At 44.1% G+C, this 19,500-nt stretch overlaps 1 protein-coding gene across 1 annotated transcript in view; it reads right to left on the bottom strand.

Annotated features, from left to right (window-relative positions):
• Positions 1–13,340: 13,340 nt before the first annotated feature.
• The window catches only part of SLC6A11 (solute carrier family 6 member 11), a 93,656-nt gene continuing 87,496 nt past the window's right edge, over positions 13,341–19,500 (bottom strand). Inside the window, exons 14-15 of the mRNA XM_021530472.3 lie at positions 18,298–18,468; positions 13,341–16,907 (exon numbers count right to left, since the gene is read on the bottom strand). Of these exons, the coding sequence (XP_021386147.1) occupies positions 16,755–16,907; positions 18,298–18,468 (324 nt within the window). The 3' untranslated portion in view covers positions 13,341–16,754. The remainder of the gene's footprint in view (positions 16,908–18,297; positions 18,469–19,500) is intronic.

Raw genomic sequence — 19,500 nt, forward strand, 5'->3', positions numbered from 1 at the left:
TGCCAGCTCAGGGGGTGTTCCTATGAACTGCAAAGCTGTTCAGGTGCAGCTGGGGGCGATTTCAGGTTTGGTGTGACATTCACAGACCAGACTTGAGGAGGCCAAGCTTTAGATAAAGCATGTGCCATGAAGAACCACCCCACACCCTGTAAGGTTTGTGCCTGGCAAGAATTCCAAAATAATGGCAGGAGTTAATCCCTTTCCTAAAACGAACTCCCAGCAAGGGCTTTCATGGCTGCTTCAGGCATGTAAATGATGTTTAGGGCCATGGTGCCAGCTGTGCTTGGTAAAAGTTGCAGTAAAATGCACCAACAATCAGCAACTGTAATCAAGCTCCTAATCAACCAAAATAGCTTGGAATACACCACAGCTACCTGCTAGGAATCAGGTTTTCTTTTATTTTTATTGTTGTTTTGCTCAAACCTTGGGGTGGTGCAGCAAAAGAAAGACAGAACCAGACAAGGAGTTGCCAAAGCAAGACCAGGTATAAATGTGTTTATGGCTAATGAGGCCAACATTGCCTGGTGAATAAAACAAAACACATGAATACACAATTGGTGTTAACCAATAATAAAAAAAAAAAAAAAAACAAACATTCGCTGCGTCACCATTGCCTCACAAGGACTTTTATTTCCCACCCTCACCTCCCCATCAGTTAAGCATTAATAAATAATTGATAAATTTAAGCATTAATAAATAGTTAATAAATGAAAGGGTATCAGAGAACCCCAGAAAGGTATCACCGGTGTTGGGCTCCTTTCAGAGGAGTGTGCAGCACCTGTTCATCCCTGCAGGTTCAATACTGGGGCAGAAGGTAGAAGCACATCAAAGTCCCCAGTCCCATTTCCTCTCTGGCTCTGCAGAGCTGTGGAGCTGGCTCTGCTCTCTGCAGCCTTTACTCTCCACAAACCTGAGTTTGAAACTGAGCTGAGCACACTCAGCCCTCCTAAAGGGGTGGAAATGGAGTTTTGGCTGTGGCCACACCAACCCACAGAGCCTCTGTAAGGGGCACCTCATGGCCATGAGCTGGCACAACCTCAAAACTAAGAAATAAACTCTGTGGGAATATTTTCAGAATAACAGGCACGTCCCCTCTTTGATGACAGTCCTCACACATGAACAGAAAAGAGAGAAGATTTGTTGGTTTTGTTTTTTTTTTCCTGGGAAGGAGGTCTGTGCATCTTGCATTTTGCATTAATGAGCCTTTGGAAAGTTCCAAGGGCTGCATTTTCCTGCCCATTTAAATGAACGATAAAGAGGCACAGGGGGGGAATGAAGGCCCTTTCCTGACACTTGTTTAAAGGGCTGAGCTGTTGATGTGTCACTGGGGAGGCATTCATTGATTTCCCAGAGATGAGCTGGGTAATGGCATGCAGAAATTTTGACTTGGATTTTCACTTGGAGTCAACTGCAGGTCATTCCTGACCCCAAAGCATCAGCCCTTGCAGCAGGAGCTGTCTGACATCTCTGATTTCACCTCATCTTCTTTCTCCTCTCCCACAAGAGCCCCAGATTACAATTCCCAGGATAGTCCCTCTGACATTTCTACTGTCATCAAAATCCTAGAGGAACCTCACCAGGAAACAGCTTCCTGCTTGCCAAACCCTTCTACAGCAGGGCTCGAGTTAAAAGACAAACTTGTGTGACTCAGTCAATTAATTATGTAATTAAAATTTTGTACAGTGCCCTGACATTCCATTCTGTTGTAATAGATGGGGAAATTATCCAGCTTGCCACAGAACTTACATTTTGAACAGCATTTACTGGATTTTCCAGCTATCTGTATCTGGTGTTAACCATATTTTAGGAGTAATTAGTGAGTCTGTTTAGATTTTAAGTGTTATCTGCAGCCTTCGTGCAATTATTTCAACACCTTTTCTCATACTGGGAGTAAAAGGATGTGGAAGAGGGAGGGAGAACCAGCCCAGGCTGTGTGACAGTGAATGTGACCAGTGGTTTATAGAAGTTAATCAAGGTGGGAAGGGTAAGAGAATCACAGCAACTCTGCTCAGCAGAGGTCAAGATGTCACACCTCGATAATTTAAAATGTATTCTCCAAGTTATTCCTGCTGTAGTCCCTGAATGGAGAAGCTCCTCTGGTGCCCTTAATGCTTCTCCACTCTCTATCTCTTTTAGGAGCACCCCCCCTCAATTTATAATTTTTGGCTGATTTGTGGCTCAGGTTCTCTGTGCAGAAACTCAACCCCATCACTCGTTGCTTGTCCTCAGGAAAGTCACTTCTGTACAGAGACATTTTATACTTTAATTTTGTAATGGGACCATTCATGGTCCCTGAGCTATATTAACTTCTGCCTTCTTGTCACTCTTTGAAAACGGAAAGTTGAGGACAGGGTTATATTTTATAGATTTTTGATTTAATTTGAACACACAACTGCTCAGAAACTGTCAGACATGTAAGGAAATGGGACAGAGCTGACATTTTCCTCCTTTCTACACCCCAAACAACCCCTGCAGCACTGGGAGGCTCTAGAAAGAAATCCTGAAACGTCCAAAATTATAGAAAACCCCAGAATGAAACCTGGATATTTTTTCCTGATGTAATGTTTGAGTTACCCACGGGTTCTACATGGGAACTTCTGAATTCCTTGACCCCCCTCCTGCTGAGGAGCCCAGATTTACAATGGAAATGTAAAGATTTAGATTGGCAAAGCATTCTGAGCTTTGTTAGAGTGACATCCAGTGGCACTGAAAGTTTTCGTGCTGGTGGCAGCCTAAAGCAGAGGAACCTCTATTGGAGCAGTAGCAGCTGTGCAAACATTCCTGCTCAGCATCAGGTCACTGACCAGGACAGGAGAAGCAAAAGCATCAGCTGAACTCTCCAGATTAAAGTAGGGCATGGAAACTAGTAATAAATTTATATGAATGACATTCTGGTGTTGGGAAAAGCAGAACTATCTGCTTGATTATGGAATTTATGGAAATTTCTGAAGAGCAGGATCTGGAAATCCCAGTTTATTGAGTTCAAAGGCACCTTTAAAACATCACCTCAGAACCAGATCCCTGTGCACATCTGGGCCCCACACCCTACAGAAAGGAACCTACCTCAATTAATTCTTAAATGGTCAAAAGAACAGGGAGATGAAATGCTTCACACAGGACACCCTAAAAACAGGAAAGGCTCCTGAGGCAGATGCCACGGGCCAGAAATGAGGTATTGGAACAACATGGACAAATTTTGCCATTCCAATATTAATTATAACCTGTTCTACTGCCTGCTGCTTCTGCAAGCTTAAGTTCCAGATTAATTCACTGTTGCATTTATTTTATGTGAACATGCAAGTCCACACATAGTCCAAGCAGGATGGCAGAACCAAGCTCTATCCAGCAAATATTTTTATTTAAAACAAGTTTTGCATGGATGTGGAGAACACACTCCCCTCTGAGTCCAGTTCCTTGGTGCAATCTGGTGCTCCAAAGAACAGCCCAAGAAGGAAAAAGAGGGGAAAAGCCTGGTTTGGAGCCTGGCAGAGGGGAGCCCATGGTCAGGTTTCAGACATTGCCACCTTCTCTGATCTTTGTGGCTGAGCTCCCACTGGGCAGGTGCCCAGTCAGGTCCCATTCCCCCAGGCTGATGGGCTCTAATTCCTGCCCAGCCTGGCCTCCAAACCCTGCAAAAACATCTCCAGCAGCAGCCAGAGGAGCCAAAGTGAGCCCAGACTGGAGGAAGGGGCCAGTTTGGAGGTCAGGGAGGAAGGGGAGGGGGAACCAGTGCGGGGGCGCGTGGCAGCAGCTGAGGCTCCGTCTGCCCCAGCAGGGGCTGCTCCAGCTGTGGGACTGCTCCAGCTGTGGGGCCACTCCAGCTGTGGGGCCGATCCAGCTGTGGGGCTGCTCCAGCTGTGGGGCTGATCCAGCTGTGGGGCCGATCCAGCTGTGGGGCTGCTCCAGCTGTGGGACCGCTCCAGCTGTGGGGCTGATCCAGCTGTGGGGCTGATCCAGCTGTGGAGCCACTCCAGCTGTGGGGCTGATCCAGCTGTGGGGCTGCTCCAGCTGTGGGGCTGATCCAGCTGTGGAGCCACTCCAGCTGTGGGGCCGATCCGGCTGTGGGGCTGCTCCAGCTGTGGGGCTGATCCAGCTGTGGGGCCAATAGAGCTGTGGGGCCGCTCCAGCTGTGGGGCCACTCCAGCTGTGGGGCCGATCCAGCTGTGGGGCCGATCCGGCTGTGGGGCTGCCACGGCCAGCACTGAGGGACAATTCCTGAGGCAGTTCCTGCTGTGGGGGGGAGAGGAGGGGTCAGCACCAAGCCAGAGGAAATTTGGTGTTTTGAGCACCAACTTTTCCAAGAAAGGAGCCACTGGAGTGGAGAACCAGAGCTGGGGTCAAACACCAGGTGAGACAAAACTGGAAACTGGCAGCAGAAGAGGCCAATGGATTTCCCTCTGTCCCCCTCCTTCCTTTCCCACACAGTTCTTGGCAAAATAAGGAGAAAAACATAGAAAAGGGGTTGAGGGAGGACAGAATTATCAGAGAATCATTTAGGTTGGCAATGCCCCCTAAGACTGAGCCCAGCCACTAAGCCAGCACTGCTGGCACGTCCAGGTACAGGTGACAGCAGGATTTAGGCTCAGCCTCCATCAATCTGCTGGGATACACAAGAAAAGTAAATATTTCTGGTTTAACAGATGCAGGACACTGTCCTCCAGCTGCTGCTTTAGACACTCTTTGTCCTGCAAGTTTAATGGTGCTGAAGAGCCAAAAGTACAACAGAAACACAGCTTAACCAATGCAAAATCTGCTTCAAAAGACAAAATTGCTGAAGCAATTTCCAACATTTTTCCGAAGCAAATGTTGCTCAGACAGACAAATCTGGTTCTGACATGCTCCCCAAAAATAGCCATGTCAGACTCAGAATTTACATCTACATAAAGAAGGTTAATGAACCAGGCAAATTGTACTGCACAGGAAACAAATGCCAAATATTGCTCTTAGCTTTTCCTTGTGAGTCAGTGCCTGCTCTGGGAATGGGGGCACTGAAATAAATAGTACCACATCCTCAGTGCAGTTGGAACATTCCAAAATGCCATGGAGCTGTCAGTCTGCATGTCAGAATCTATGTGCAAGCTTGTCAGAAGAAAAGCAGGGGGAATTTGGGGCTTGAAATAGTCACCAGGTTCTAGGGTTTCGTTTAAAAGTTATAATTATCTAAAAGTTATAATAGAAACATATATATATATATACCTAAAACAAAAACCCACTAAATAAAAATATCCACAATATAACAAAATTAAGGTAATAAATCACAAAAAAATAAACCCTATATCTATTAGTTTAGAAAGTTATATTACCTTATAACAAAGCAACTTGTAACTACTCATAACCTATAACCAATTACTTACTCCTTTAAAATCTCACAACCTCTAAAATATTTATCTATATAAAAATATATAGATTTATATATATCTAAATATAAAAATATTTATCTAAACAATAAATCATTCTTAACATAAAAATAATCCCATCTCTTCATTAAAACCAACAACAATAATAGGTTTATTAGTAGTAATGGAAGCAAGGCCACCTCAGGATTGTAAATCAGGCTCTTTGTTCAGAACTGTGCTGTAGAAATTAACTTTTCATGTGAAATCATAAGAGATATATATTTATTCCTGTCTGAAAAATAAATATTCCAGTCAGAGGTGACAGGACAATTCAGATTATTTGAGGATGTTCAGGGCTCCAACCCAAGATAAGAATTGGAAGCATTAACAAGGTTTGGGAAAAGAAGGGCTTTGAGAAAGCAGAACATTTTCCCTGCTATTGACAGAAACGCAGCAATGCAGCTCCTTTGCAGCATCCTGGAATTCCCAGGGCAAAGCCTGGGGGTCCAAGCTGGGATTTCACAGAATTCCCAGAAATTAGAGCTGAATGGCCTCAAGAATGAGAGCGCTCCCAGTAACCGTGCTGCTCTCCCAGTTGAAGCTTCAGTGTGAATTATTCCTCATTTTCCCCCTTTTAGCCACGTCCTGGACCACCTCAGGTGGTTTTTCCTCTCACACTGCTGCTTTGCAGCTCTGGTCACAAAGAACACACAGAGATAGGGCAGGCTTTGCTTAAAATGCAAGCAGGAACACAATTAAATATAAATTGCACTTTGTTCCTTTGCTTAGAATGCAAGCACGGACACAAATAAATACAAATTGTACTTTGTCCCTTTGCCTGCTGGTTTTCACCTGCACCTCATCACCTCACACCTGGATACAAAACTCTCTGTGGGTGTTAATTACACCTGCTTCTAATTAAATAGGAGGTTTGCTTCAGCTGTTAATGCCCTAATTCCCAGATATTCCATGAGGAACCTCAGGACCGTGGCTGAGGATGGGCTGACAGTGGGGACATTTTAGGTGTGCAGACTGGGTGTTCTGAGAAGTTCTTCAGAAATATTGGGCAGGGTTCAGACAGAGCAAGAATATAGTGAGGAGTGAAAAAAAAGTAAAATGTGAATATGACTTACCAGGTTCACGTAACTTGACCTGACCAAAAACATTAAATTTATGGGAGTGGCCTTTCCCACAGGATATCTTGTCATTGTTTTCCCTCACACCACATGTTACTCCCCATAATTTAAACATCTATACCAGTCTCAGTATAGACAGCTCAGGGCAGCTCCAGCCTGAAGCTTTATGGAAATTTCATTTTGTCTTCTTGTAAAGACTCACTGCATTCTTTGCATCATGATTCAGATCCAAGGAAAACTCTCCTGACCCTCTGTCTTCCAGCTCTGGGGACAAACAGATTTTGTGTTGGCATGTGCTGCCACCTAATGATATAGAAACCAAGACTTTGGAAGGAAAAATCACAGAACTGCATTTAAAAAAAAAAAAAAAAAAAAAAAAAAAACCACAAACCAGCTACAGAAGGGATTTGTAAATTTTATCACCTGGAAGGGCAAGTCCATGTATGAGAAGCTGAGGGTAGAAATGAGTGTTTGTGGAAACACAGGGCACCAGGAATATTTCTCTGTTTGCTCTGGGGTGTCCTGCCCCCAGGGCAGCTCTGACTTTGACCCTCATTCATGGAGAGAACTTCCAAAGCCTCAAAGTAAACTAGAAACCACAAAAGTGTGAAATAGGTTGTAGAGATTGTAGAGAGTAGTGCAGCATGTCACATGGGTGAGAAATTTAGGTTTTAAGATTTTTAATATGTTATAGATGGATACAAGATGGAGGGTATGGGGTGTTGTCTTGAGTTCCTTTCTTCTTCCTCTTTCTTCTTTAGTTTGGGTGGTATCTTGTAATTGGGTAAAAACTCTGCATTGCGGGTCTTTAGGGGTCAGTTATTGGGTTAGAAAGGAAAATAATTTTGGTGTCACTTCTTAATTATGTAGCTTAGTTTTTGATTAGACTTCAAAGGCCTTGCAACAAGAGATTGTTGGCCATTTTTGTGCTGTTTTCCTGCACGCAGAGCCCGGTGCAGACAGTGTGCTGAAGTTTTGATAAGGTAACAACAAAGAGAAGCTGAAAACTGAAAAAGTCCAATGCACCCCTGGTTCCTGACACAGAAGTGCTCCAGGAGGGTCTCCCCTGCCAGGGCAGCCCCCAGGGAGTTGCCCAACTTGGGGCTCACAAACTCACAGGTGTGAGGTGGGGACTGGATCCAAACCCAGGTTCAGCCCTCTTCTAACCAAAAGGTGTCCCCAGAACACCACGGAAATTCTGCCCAAAGGTTCTTTGAGGAGCACCTGCAGCCAGGGCACACAGCACAGGCAGCTTCCTGCAATTCCCCTTCTGAAATGGGACTTCCAGCTGGGAGAAATCTGATTTTTGAGTTAGATTCCACTCACTTGTTAAGAAGAGATAATCTGTCTCAGAAATTCCATGTAAATGCAGAGTGGTGGCTGCTGCAGGAAGCAGAATTCTGGTGTGCAGAGTTCCCTGAGTTTCAGGGTTCCTCAGGCAGTTCCATCAGCCCATGAAATATCCACATTGCTTTAGCAACAAGCCCAGAGAGGCAGAGCCACGTTTCCTGCCCCCAGTGCTGCCTCTGCACTCCATCCTGCCTGCAGACTCCTCCCCAAAACAGAGCTAACAACACAGCTTCCCACAGATGGGATCATTTCACACAAAACGCCCAAGCTCTGTAAAAACACAGGTAAATTGAACTCCTGCAGTTGAACAGATAAATTATTTTACCTTGCTACAGCAACTCAGAGGATACTTACTATTAGGATACACAATAGGATTAGTCCAGACTGTGTGTTACAGTCCCCAAAAAAATATCCACACTTGGTTTTGTCAATATCTGCTGAAAAAAACCCTTTGATTCCAAAAATTTTAAACCACTTTACTTGAATTAACCAAATAATTAGGATTTTTTAATTAGCAACAGCACTGTAATTCACAGAGCAGGCTTATACTTCAACCTGCAGGGGTGGGGTGGATAAAACAGGGGTTTGAGGAGGCTGAGCTTGTCAAGGGCAGAAATAATTAAGGAAAAACTTGCACATTCAATGAATCTAAAACTTGCAAAAAACCAGCCAATTTGGACTCTGAAAACACCCAGAAACACATGAAAAAAACCAAAAGCTCCAGAAGTAAAAACACTAGAAAACTAGTTGAAAAATAAAGCTGCCACCCCCTCCTTGCTGTGTGCTCAAGGAAAGGAGAGACCACAGCCCTGTTTCCAGCTTCTTCCCAAAAATCCAACTTCTTCTTGCTTTCTCTCCTTATCACTTCACTCTCCTTCCTCAGTCATGGTCATCATGTGCAGCCAAATTCTTTTAATTAATGCAATTAGCTAACAGCCTCTAATAGCCCTTCTCCTTCTGCTCCAGGAGCAGAGGCTGCAGTGGCAGCTCAAGATGTTGAAGCTCAGATGCTGGGAAGGACAAAATTGGTACCTAAGGGAGGTGGGGGTAGGGATCTGTACCCCAAGAACCCAAAAAGTTTCCTGTGAAGTCTCAGGAAAGAGCTTGGCAAACATGCACAGACTTTTAAGTATAACCTGGGCTGATTTGCTGGAAATAATATCCAAATATAAGCAGGAAAAAATGAAAAGCTGATTTAAGTGTCACTTGTACATCATGCTTTCATCCCTGCAAACAGCACACAGAGGTTGTTCCTGGTTTATCTTAATGGCCTATTTTGCTCTTACTTCTGTTTTCCAAGATATTATTTTCTGTTTTTCTGAGCTGACTTTTAGGTCTCCAGGTCTTTAGCCTGTGATTTTTGCCTGCATTTCAATCCAGACAAAAAAGTTGATTTCACCAGGAAAGGAACCCAAAACCAGGAGCAAGATGCTAAAGCCCAGAGGAATTCCTGGGCAGGTTTCTGTTGCAGTTTACATTTTTCTTCTTCAAAGGTGATGTGGGGACAGGCTGGGGGGGAGACCTGGGTGTCTCCAGAGCAGGCAGAGCTCAGCTCCTGCTACTCCACAGAGGGCTGTGAGCACAAACACAGCCTGATCTCCCTGGCACCAGTGAATAACCCACAGAAAACCTGTTCTTCTCAGGAATATTAATTTTCAAATACCAGAGGTTTGTGTCCAAAAAGGAGGCAGAGGAGTCCTGTAACTTTATTCAAGTAAGAAGAGGGGCCATGGGCATTTCCCTGGGGTCTCTCAAATGGTTAGAGAATGCAGCTTCCTTTTTATGTGCAGGTACAGACTTCCCAAATCACCTAAGACAGACCCCTTCTAATGTATACCCCCCCTTTTTCTTTTCTTAAGGAATTTCTGGTTCCTCCCATTGCTTCTTCCATCTCTCAGCATCCATCTTTACCCAGTTTGTAAGGACAGAGCCCTCTCACTCCTGGTTTTGGGTTACTTTCCCAGTGAAATCAACTTTTTTGTCTGGATTGAAATGCAGGCAAATATCACAGGCTAAAGACCTGGAGACCTAAAAGTCATCTCAGAAAAACAGAAAATAATATCTTGGAAAACAGAAGTAAGAGCAAAATAGGCCATTAAGATAAACCAGGAACAACCTCTGTGTGCTGTTTGCAGGAATGAAATCATGATGTACAAGTGACACTTAAATCAGCTTTTCATTTTTTCCTGCTTATATTTGGATATAATTTCCAGCAAATCAGCCCAGGTTATACTTAAAAGTCTGTGCATGTTTGCCAAGCTCTTTCCTGAGACTTCACAGGAAACTTTTTGGGTTCTTGGGGCACTGATCCCTACCCCCACCTCCCTTAGGTACCACTTTTGTCCTTCCCAGCATCTGAGCTTCAACATCTTGAGCTGCCACTGCAGCCTCTGCTCCTGGAGCAGAAGGAGAAGGGCTATTAGAGGCTGTTAGCTAATTGCATTAATTAAAAGAATTTGGCTGCACATGATGACCATGTCTGAGGAAGGAGAGTGAAGTGATAAGGAGAGAAAGCAAGAAGAAGTTGGATTTTTGGGAAGAAGCTGGAAGCAGGGCTGTGGTCTCTCCTTTCCTTGAGCACACAGCAAGGAGGGGTGGCAGCTTTATTTTTCAACTAGTTTTCTAGTGTTTTTACTTCTGGAGCTTTATGTACCAGCCCCCCAGTTTGTTTTTAAGGACAGATCTCTCTCATTCCTTGCACTCTAAGCACTGGGGAAGGCACAAGGGGCCAGGGCTAGGCTGTGCCCCTGTTCCCTGCCCTCCCCGAGCGTGTGGCTGCCAGGGCTGTGACACCAGTGCTGAGCAGTCCCACGTCACTGCTGCTGCCAAACTTAGCCCTGGCCCTGGAGGGGTCTGCTCAAATAGCTGCTGTTTGCTCTCCTGAGCAGGGCATGCCTCTGTCACAGCTTCCAGCCTTTGGGAAGAGGGCAGGGATGATTCATGCTTGAGGAGCAGGGGAAGGAAGGGGATGGTGTCAGCCCCAGCTCTCAGGGTTCCTCAGAAGATGTTTTACAGCAATGTTGAAGAAAAGCTGCTGTGCCTCTTCCAGAGGGGAATGGAGGGGGGATTGAGGGGCTGGATTAACTAGCACACCCCAATATTTTGTTATTTATCACAAGGAATTCTTGACTCTCCTTAGGCTGATCTTGTTTAATTGGAATACCACAAGGACTCCCTAATTCTAAAAGCCATGGAGTTCATCACAGTCTGGAAAGAGCCTCTCCATCAGCTGATAGCAACACCTGGAGAGAAACAGGGGCCTGGCTGTGGCTTCTGGCACAGGGTAAAACAGCACAGAAGCACCCAGTAGTGGCACAGCCAGAGAGGAGTGGAAAGGTTTTGTCAAAACCCATAGCATATTTTCCATATTAGAGCCAAGCTTGGGAAGTCAAGATGAGAAAGAGCCTTTAAGAAAAGAATTTCATTTCCTGTGTTGCAGGCTGCTGTATAAGAGGGTGCCTCAGGGGATAAGAGCAGAATTTTTCATGGGTGTGTTGTGTACTAAAGCAAGAATTCCTCCCTGTACATGGGTCAGAGATGTAAGAGAGGATCATAGAAAAAATTGGGTTGAAAGGGACTTTAAACCTCACCCAGCTCCACCCCTGCCATGGCAGGGACACCTTCCACTGTCCCAGGCTGCTCCCAGCCCCAGTGTCCAGCCTGGCCGTGGGCACTGCCAGGGATCCAGGGGCAGCCACAGCTGCTCTGGGCACCTGTGCCAGGGCCTGCCCACCCTCACAGGGAACAATTCCTGATTGCCAATATCCCATCCATCCCTGTCCTCTGGCAGAGGGAGCCATTCCCTGTGTCCTGTCCCTCCATCCCTGTCCCCAGTCCCTCTCCAGCTCTCCTGGAGCCCCTCAGGCCCTGGCAGGGCTCTGAGCTCTCCCTGGAGCTTCTCCTCTCCAGGGGAGCACCCCCAGCCTGGCTCCAGAGCAGAGGGGTCCAGCCCTTTCATCACTTTTGTGGCCTCCATTTGACTTATTCCAACAGCTCCACATCCTTTGGATGCTGGAGGCTCCAGAGCTGAACACTCCAGGCACCCAGAAGAGCATAAAAAACATAAAATCAGAGCCTGAAAGATGAGGGGGGGCACAGGGCTGGGAGGGAGGCTGTGCTGGGAGGTTATTTCAGTGCAGTTCAGCAGCAGAAGATGCAATTGCCCTCCCTGGGCAGCCTCTGGCAGGGCAGGGGCTGGAGGCACTGGGAGCTCGGCTCGGGCAGGGCTTTCACCCCCAGCAGCTCCTGAGGCTCGGGCTGGCCAGGGACACGGAGGGGCCCCAGCAGAGCCAGCCTGGAGTGCCAGGGAAGGGGCAGCAGCAGGAGAGTGGTGGCTGAGCAGCACCTTTTATTTATATTTCTATTATTTATATTTCTATTATTTTATTTTTATTATTTATTGGTATAGTTAGTTAGAGTTATATTTGTAGTTATAGTTATATTTATAGTTATATTTACAGTATTTATATTATTTATATTTCTATTTATGTTATTTATATTATTTATGTTTATATTTATATTGTTATATTAATATGTATAATATTTATATCTATAGATATAATCTATATTTTAATTTTTAACGAATTTTAATAATTTTAAATTACTTTTGTATTTCAATTTCTATTTTATATTTTAATTTATATTTATAATATTTTATTTGTTTTTGTTTTATATATTTATCTATATTTATTTATATCTATATTTTATACATATATTTAGATATATAGTATATTATATTATATAATTACATATCATAATTATATACAATTATAAATATAAAATTATTATATCATAATATAATATAATATAATATAATATAATATAATATAATATAATATAAAATAATATAATATGATATAATATAATAATATATGCTGAGAGAAACTGAAGTTCCCTGGATCTATATCTCTATTTATTTAAATCTGTAGTTTCTATAGATATTTAGATATTTTTATATATATATATGTTAATATATATCTATATATCTATAGATATAACTAGAACATACATTGATTATATATTTGGATATTTATAATCTATCTAAATATATAGATATCTATCTCAATTTATATATCTATATATATAGATATAACTATTATATATGTTGATAATATATTTGGATATTTATATATCTAAATATATAGATATCTATCTAAATATATATATATCTATAGATATAGATATAGATATAGCTATTATATATATTGATTATATATTTGGATATTTATATATCTAAATATATAGATATCTATCTAAATATATATATCTATTTATATCTAAGTATCTACATAAAACACAGATATAAATAAATATAGCTATAGACCCCAGGGAACCTCAGTTTCTCTCAGCCACAGATTTGCTGCGTGACCTCAAAGAAGTTGCTAAACCTCCTCTTGTTTCTCAGTTCCCCATTTCACATCAAGGGACATTGGTTTGCTCTGCCAGGGTAGCTGTGATTATTTAATTAATTAGGGGAGTGTCATGTCAAGTTCATCGATATAAATTAAAATACACAGAATGGGGTTTGCCCATTTCCTTTAATTTTTGAGAACAAAGTAAGTAGGCGAAATCTTGTGCCCTTCAAAACCAAACAGAATCTTTCTTCGTGTAAAATGTTACATAAACCTTAGTGGTTGTTCATTTTTATTGTATTATTTTTAAGAATTCTGCAAATATTTCAGAAAAAGGCAGTTTGTTCCTACTGCATAAAAAAATCATCACCACGGAGTTGGATTTTTTTACATTTTCCCCTCATATAATTTCAAAAAAAACCCCAACCACAATTAGGAAATTTACCCTCCCCACAAAAAAAAAAAAAAAAAAAAAAAAACCAAAAAAGTTTTTGAAATCAGTAAAGCGTTAAAGAAATGAGCAATTAGGAGCTCAGAGAGCACAGCAGCCAGCAGCAGCAGGGCCGTGAGCACAGGTGAAATGTCCGTGGCAGCACGGGGCAGCAGCTCCCGGGCAGGCACAGCTGCCTGGGGGCTTGGGCAGGTACCAAAGGACTCACACAAAGCACACCGAGCACTTTCTGTCCTACAGCAGCGTTTGTCCCCATCCCAGTGATGCTTTGGGATTTCTGCTTTTGTATTTTTCCACTCCTGTGCTGTGTTAGTGCATAATTTAAACTCCACACAGAGTGCTAGTTGCTGTCCTCACATTTTGGTCAGATGCAACAATTCCTCTCTGGGCCTGAATCTCAAGGGCACCTCACTGCCTCAAGCCCCAAAAAGTACAAACAGAAGTGAGCTGGGGGGAGCAGACTGGGGGTAAATGACTTCATCACCTGCAGCTGGAATTGGAGCATTAACCCCTGACATGGAAATGGCCCAAACTGAAAATTGTGTGAAAAACTGGTGCCCATCGCCCACCTTGGGTGCAGCCCCTGGAGGCTGTGGCTGCCCAAGCTGTGCCTGCTGAAGGCTTTAATAAATCCCCACGTTATTCTCTCCCCTCGCCTGGCTCTGCTCTGGGGCCCTCCAAGTCAGCAGCAGTTTCCTGTCCCATCTGCAGTGCCAAAACCACCGAGGCACCACCTCAGTGGGGTCACTTTGTGCCCACGGATGGCCCCAGGAGCTGAATCGCTTGGCACTTCCTCAGAGTCCTGACTGGCAAGGGAATGACACTGAAATCCAGGCCAAGCACAGCCCAGAGGTTCTCAGGAGTCCTGAAATCCAGACCAAGAGCAACCTAAAGGTGCCTCTCTCTTCAGTGATCAGAAAACACCTTCCATCCTCCCTGGGAGCAGCCATGACCACGCGTGGCTCTGGGGCCTCGGCTCTGCAGCCTGGAGAGAAAGCCCAGGAAGGGACAGACACGGGGCCACAAATACTCCTGATTTGTTGGGACTTCCAAAAATGTGAATTCCTAGATTTTAGAGTGTCAATGTCAATTCAGTTTCTTCACTGTAAATAAATCAATGGTTTCAATTCTGGGAATATTGCCAGTTTTCCCATGGGATGGAGTTTTGGCTCCTTCTGAAGGAGGCACGAAACGATGGCTCTGTGCCTTCCTTAATCCAGGTTTCTTCCAAATGTCCTGCTCCAAGCAGCTCACAATGGAGACATGCAAACAGGACTTAGAGGATTTGAAGTCCTCTGCTAGGCTTCAGCCTTGCCACACACAAAATATAGCCCTACAAATAAGATAAAGTAAAAATGAAATGGCTCTATTAGATTTAATGAAGTCACTCAAGACAAAGCAGTTCCATAAAAATGTTTTTTTTTAAGAAGCAACAGCAAGAGCTCAGAGAAGTGCTGACTGCAGGTACAGTTCTATCCAATATTAAGATATATTTAGTGATTTCTAGGGAAATATTTTCTTGGGAGAAGGTCAGGAGACATTTCTGTTTCTTACAACTCCAGGTGCTGTGTCTGAGCTCCGGTGGGTTGGAGTTGCAGAGAAAGCAGCAGGTTTTATGACATTTCTTCTGGGCTGTCTCTTGTCTCTGCCCCCAAATCCTGTGCAGTGCAGGACACTGTTCCTCCACAGGTTTTGCACACAACCATCAAATAACAAAAACAATCCAAGAAAAAATTGTCCAGAACAAATAATAGTGTTTGAAATATTATCAGGTAAAAAACCCACATCCTAAGCCAGAGCTTAGTTTTCGTTCTGGGGCATCTGCACACCTCCTGGAAGAACCGTCCAGCGGCTGGATCCACGTACAAAACCAGCTTAAAGCCAGGGTTTTAACCCTAACCAGTCCAGAGCAAGAGCTGACTGAAAAACCCAGCACTGCTCCCTCTGTGCCACCGAGGGGTCACAAGAGCCCTGTGTGAACCCCTCCCTGCAGCACCCAGAAATCACCTCCCGGGATTCCTGCACAGATCAAGGACATCACCCCAACCTTCTGCTAAAGAAATTCCTCTGTGATTTCAGTCCAAGCCTCCATCCCATCCCGGGCAGAGGAATCACTGCCTGATCTGAGGGGACCTGGAAAGGACCTTGAGGAGGAATCAGAACCCCATGAGTTGCAAGGGTCATCCAGTCCAGCTGCTGGCCCTGCACAGGACACCCCAAATCCCACCGTGTGCCAGCAGAGGAGCTGTGTAGTGCTACACATTGGCATTGTAGGATCCTGGATTCCTTTGCAGGGGAATGAGTTGTAGAGACAGAGAGAGCCCTAAACCTGGCCCTAAACCTGTTCTTTTCCTCTCAGAACATCTCCAGCTCTGTGAAATCACCTTGATCTCCTGTTGGAGGAGCACACACAAACACAGGTCACTCCAGGGAGTGGGAAGTGCCGGCCAAAATTCAGGAGCAGCCACCCATGGAGGAGAATGGCAAGGTTTGGGAGCACATCCTGTCAGAGACCAGGAACTTACAGCAGCAAATTCAGAGCCCTTCAGAACCAGCCTCTATCCAATCTCCAGGAAAACAGTGGCTCAGGATGGGCCCGTTCCACATTTGCAGCCCTGCTGAAGCCAGTGGAGGGTGGAGGGAAGGAGGTGGGAGCAGCTGAGGCGCTGTCAGCATCACCAAACTCGCCCTGAAATGAGATTTCTTCCCAAGCAAACCACAGGATGGGCTGGTTCCCTTTATATACACACACGGAGAGCTGAAAAGGGCTGAAATGCTTACAGGTTAGAAGGTCTATACAACGTTACACCTGCCACAAATCAAAGTAGAAAAGTTTTACAGCACATTATACAGGTCCCTCTAAAGTCTAAAAAAAAAACCAAAAAACATTGACTGGAATCACCATATTACAAGCCAACACTAACAGACCATATCATACTATTTCTTTTTCTTTTACAGAATCATTACAGATAGAGTAATTTAAAAAAATCACTTTTTAAACAAGTATACAATTTTCACTTTAAAATTAACTGGTTAATAAAATTCTGTGCAAAACAAGCCAGCCTCTATAATTAAGTGAATTTATTTATTTCTTTATACAAAAAAAATAAAACACCAAAAAAAAGTTCTTTCAGAAATGTGTCTCCTTTTCTGTGATGGTGGAAATGTTGCCATCTCCTTTCAGTTTGGCATCGCAGTCATTTATTGCTGCAATGTAGGCTCCTCCTCCGAGCTTGCCCCGCATTTTCAGGTCTGAGCTAGGTGTAATCAACTTCCTGAATTTCTAGAAAATTGGAGAAATTGGAAATCATTACATTTTTCTTGGTCACAGACACACCTCTCTTTAACAGATCTATTATAAAAGGCTTTTCTCCTGCATGTCTGCCTCTCATTTCCGAGGGCACACCCTCAGACCTGCAGGCTGCACAATTCTGGATAAATCCCACCAGACCAAAGAAGGCAAAGCTCAAACCAAAGTGAATTTTTATGCTGATTTAATCATCCCGTTTCATGAAGACTCTCAGCACTGTGTTCTATTCTACGGCTACATTTTGTTTCTCATTTTATAATCAATGATGTCCACTGGAAAAAGCAAATATACCAGAGACAGCCGAGGTGTATTGAGCTGTGATAAAGCAAAATCTACTTTCTCTTTTCTAGCAAAGACATCCACAGCAAGGTTGCTGCTCACAGCAGGAGGCTGGCTCCTCAAGAAGCTCCCAGCTGGGATTCAAACAATCCTCTTGTCATTCTGGCAGGGAAAAGATAACGACCTGTCTGCAGTGCTGCAGCTCCAGCACAGCCTGCTCACCTGCAGGGGCAGGTGGGGCTGCTGCATTGAGGAAATATTGAATGGTTAGATTTGTGCAGACTTCCTTTTCTGACTCTCTGAGACAACTAAATCACAGACAATTCAGATTTAATTTCTATACCCAGTAAAGATTTCCTAGGCAGCCTCCAGGCTGTGTTTAATCAGCTGAACGGAGTATTTTGCAATATGGACAAAATGAGGCTTTTCTGCAATGTTGGAATCCCAAATGGCTGAAAAAGGTTTTTATTTTTGTTTCTTCCACTATTGCTTCCTTCACTGCCTTTCTTTGGAGCTCCCACAGAAAGGAGGAACATTCCAAGCTTAAATTGATAATAATCTCAGCCTAGACCTGAGCTAACCTGACACCAAATGTCAGAAGATTCCACTAAATCTCTTTATTTGCCTGAGCTTCTCATTCAGAGAGCTGAAATTAGGAAAACTGTCCAGAAAATGGCAGTGTGGGCAACCCAGCTTCTGGAGAAAATCCTGGCAGCACAACAAAAACCATGGGAAAAGGGAATGGCTGTTACAAACCGTGAGGGATTTGGGTGATGTTGCAGACATCTTAAGCTACAAATTGTGCTGGGACAGAGAACCTTAAATTGATTAGTTTACCACTGGCAGCAAAAAGCCCAACAGGAATTCACAATAAAGCAGAGAAAATTCAGAATAAAGCAGAGAAAGTTCAGAATTCTCTTTCCAGCGGCGGCTGAGAGCCCTAACGCAGGGAACAGGGATGTGGCACTGCTGTTGTGATTAAATGATGCAGGTGAGGAGTCCTACCCCCTCCCCAAGCAGATGGAATTTCCTTGGCTGGGCTGTGTATTTTTGATTAAAACAGAGAGCTGCAGCTCTCTCTCACCTCCATGAAGGTGCCTTCTGTCTTCCAGAGCTTGATGCAGATCCACAGCGGGATGCAGACCATGGAGGAGAGTGCCATCATCCACCCGATGCCGTAGCCCCAGTCAGGGTAGATGTACACATTGTTGTACTTCAGGGGCTTGTATTTCACCAGGAAAAAGATGAAGATTCCCTGAAACAAGCAGAGATATTGTCAGAGGTGTTTGGGCAAACCCTGCGTGTGTGACAAGGATTTGGCTGAGTGTTTAGACCAGGCTCCCTGAGGAGGGAGAGCAGAGGGAAGCTCTTCACTAAGAGCAAAAAACCCACCAGCAACATCCTCTTTTCTGTACAGCTTAAATAACACATCTCAGAGGCTCCTGCAGAAATGAGCAACCTTTCAAGTTTAATCCTATTTACCTCTTGATGACAACAAGCCCTGCACTTTGATGGCAAACAGCACCTGGGCAGGAAAGATTAAGTTTTGCTACAGTGAACCAGCTGTGATTCAGTAACATGAGCTGGGTTCTCTCCAACCTGTCAGGATGAAAAAAGAAAGCCAAAATTTTTGAAGTTGCTTTAATCCACTGTGTGTATCTGCAGTTCCAATGCTTTCATCCTGCCAAAACCCCTAAAAAATCTGTCTAAATTTCTAATCAAGCAGCTTGGACCATTTCAATGTATGAAATAGAAAAAAAGTTACCATGTAATTTTCTCTAAAGTGGTGAAATGACTGCACAAGAGAAAATGGTATAGAGGTAATTTCAGATTTGGTGCAGATGGGTCAGAAATTTTCCTGAGCTTGCAAATGGGAGCCTGGATCTCGAGGTAGCCCAGCTGCTGTGGTTTGCAATTGCCATCACTGGAATGTTACACAGCTGGAAAGGGGTTTTGGCATCTCATGCTCAATTTTAAGGGCAATCAGATCATGCTGCTTTGGAACTTTGTCCCCGTGACACTGCCACAGCTCTGCAGAGCTGGCACCAGCTTCCTTCCCCTCCTTCATGCCTGTGGGGTGGGCTTTTGGCTCTTCTGCTACTTTTGAAATTAAAAAATGTCTTGTCTCCTTTGCAAAATGTCCACTCCCCCCAAAAGAGAGAGGAGAAGGGAGGAGAAAGCAGCAAAGGATCCAGCACAAGTCTGGAGGAGCTCGAACTGTGTGTTGGCACACAAGGGCCACCAACTACAGGGAAAAACATCTCTCCTGTTCTGGCAAATGTTCATT

The sequence above is a fragment of the Lonchura striata genome, chromosome 12 (assembly GCF_046129695.1).
Source record: "Lonchura striata isolate bLonStr1 chromosome 12, bLonStr1.mat, whole genome shotgun sequence".
Classification (NCBI taxonomy): Eukaryota; Metazoa; Chordata; class Aves; order Passeriformes; family Estrildidae; genus Lonchura; species Lonchura striata.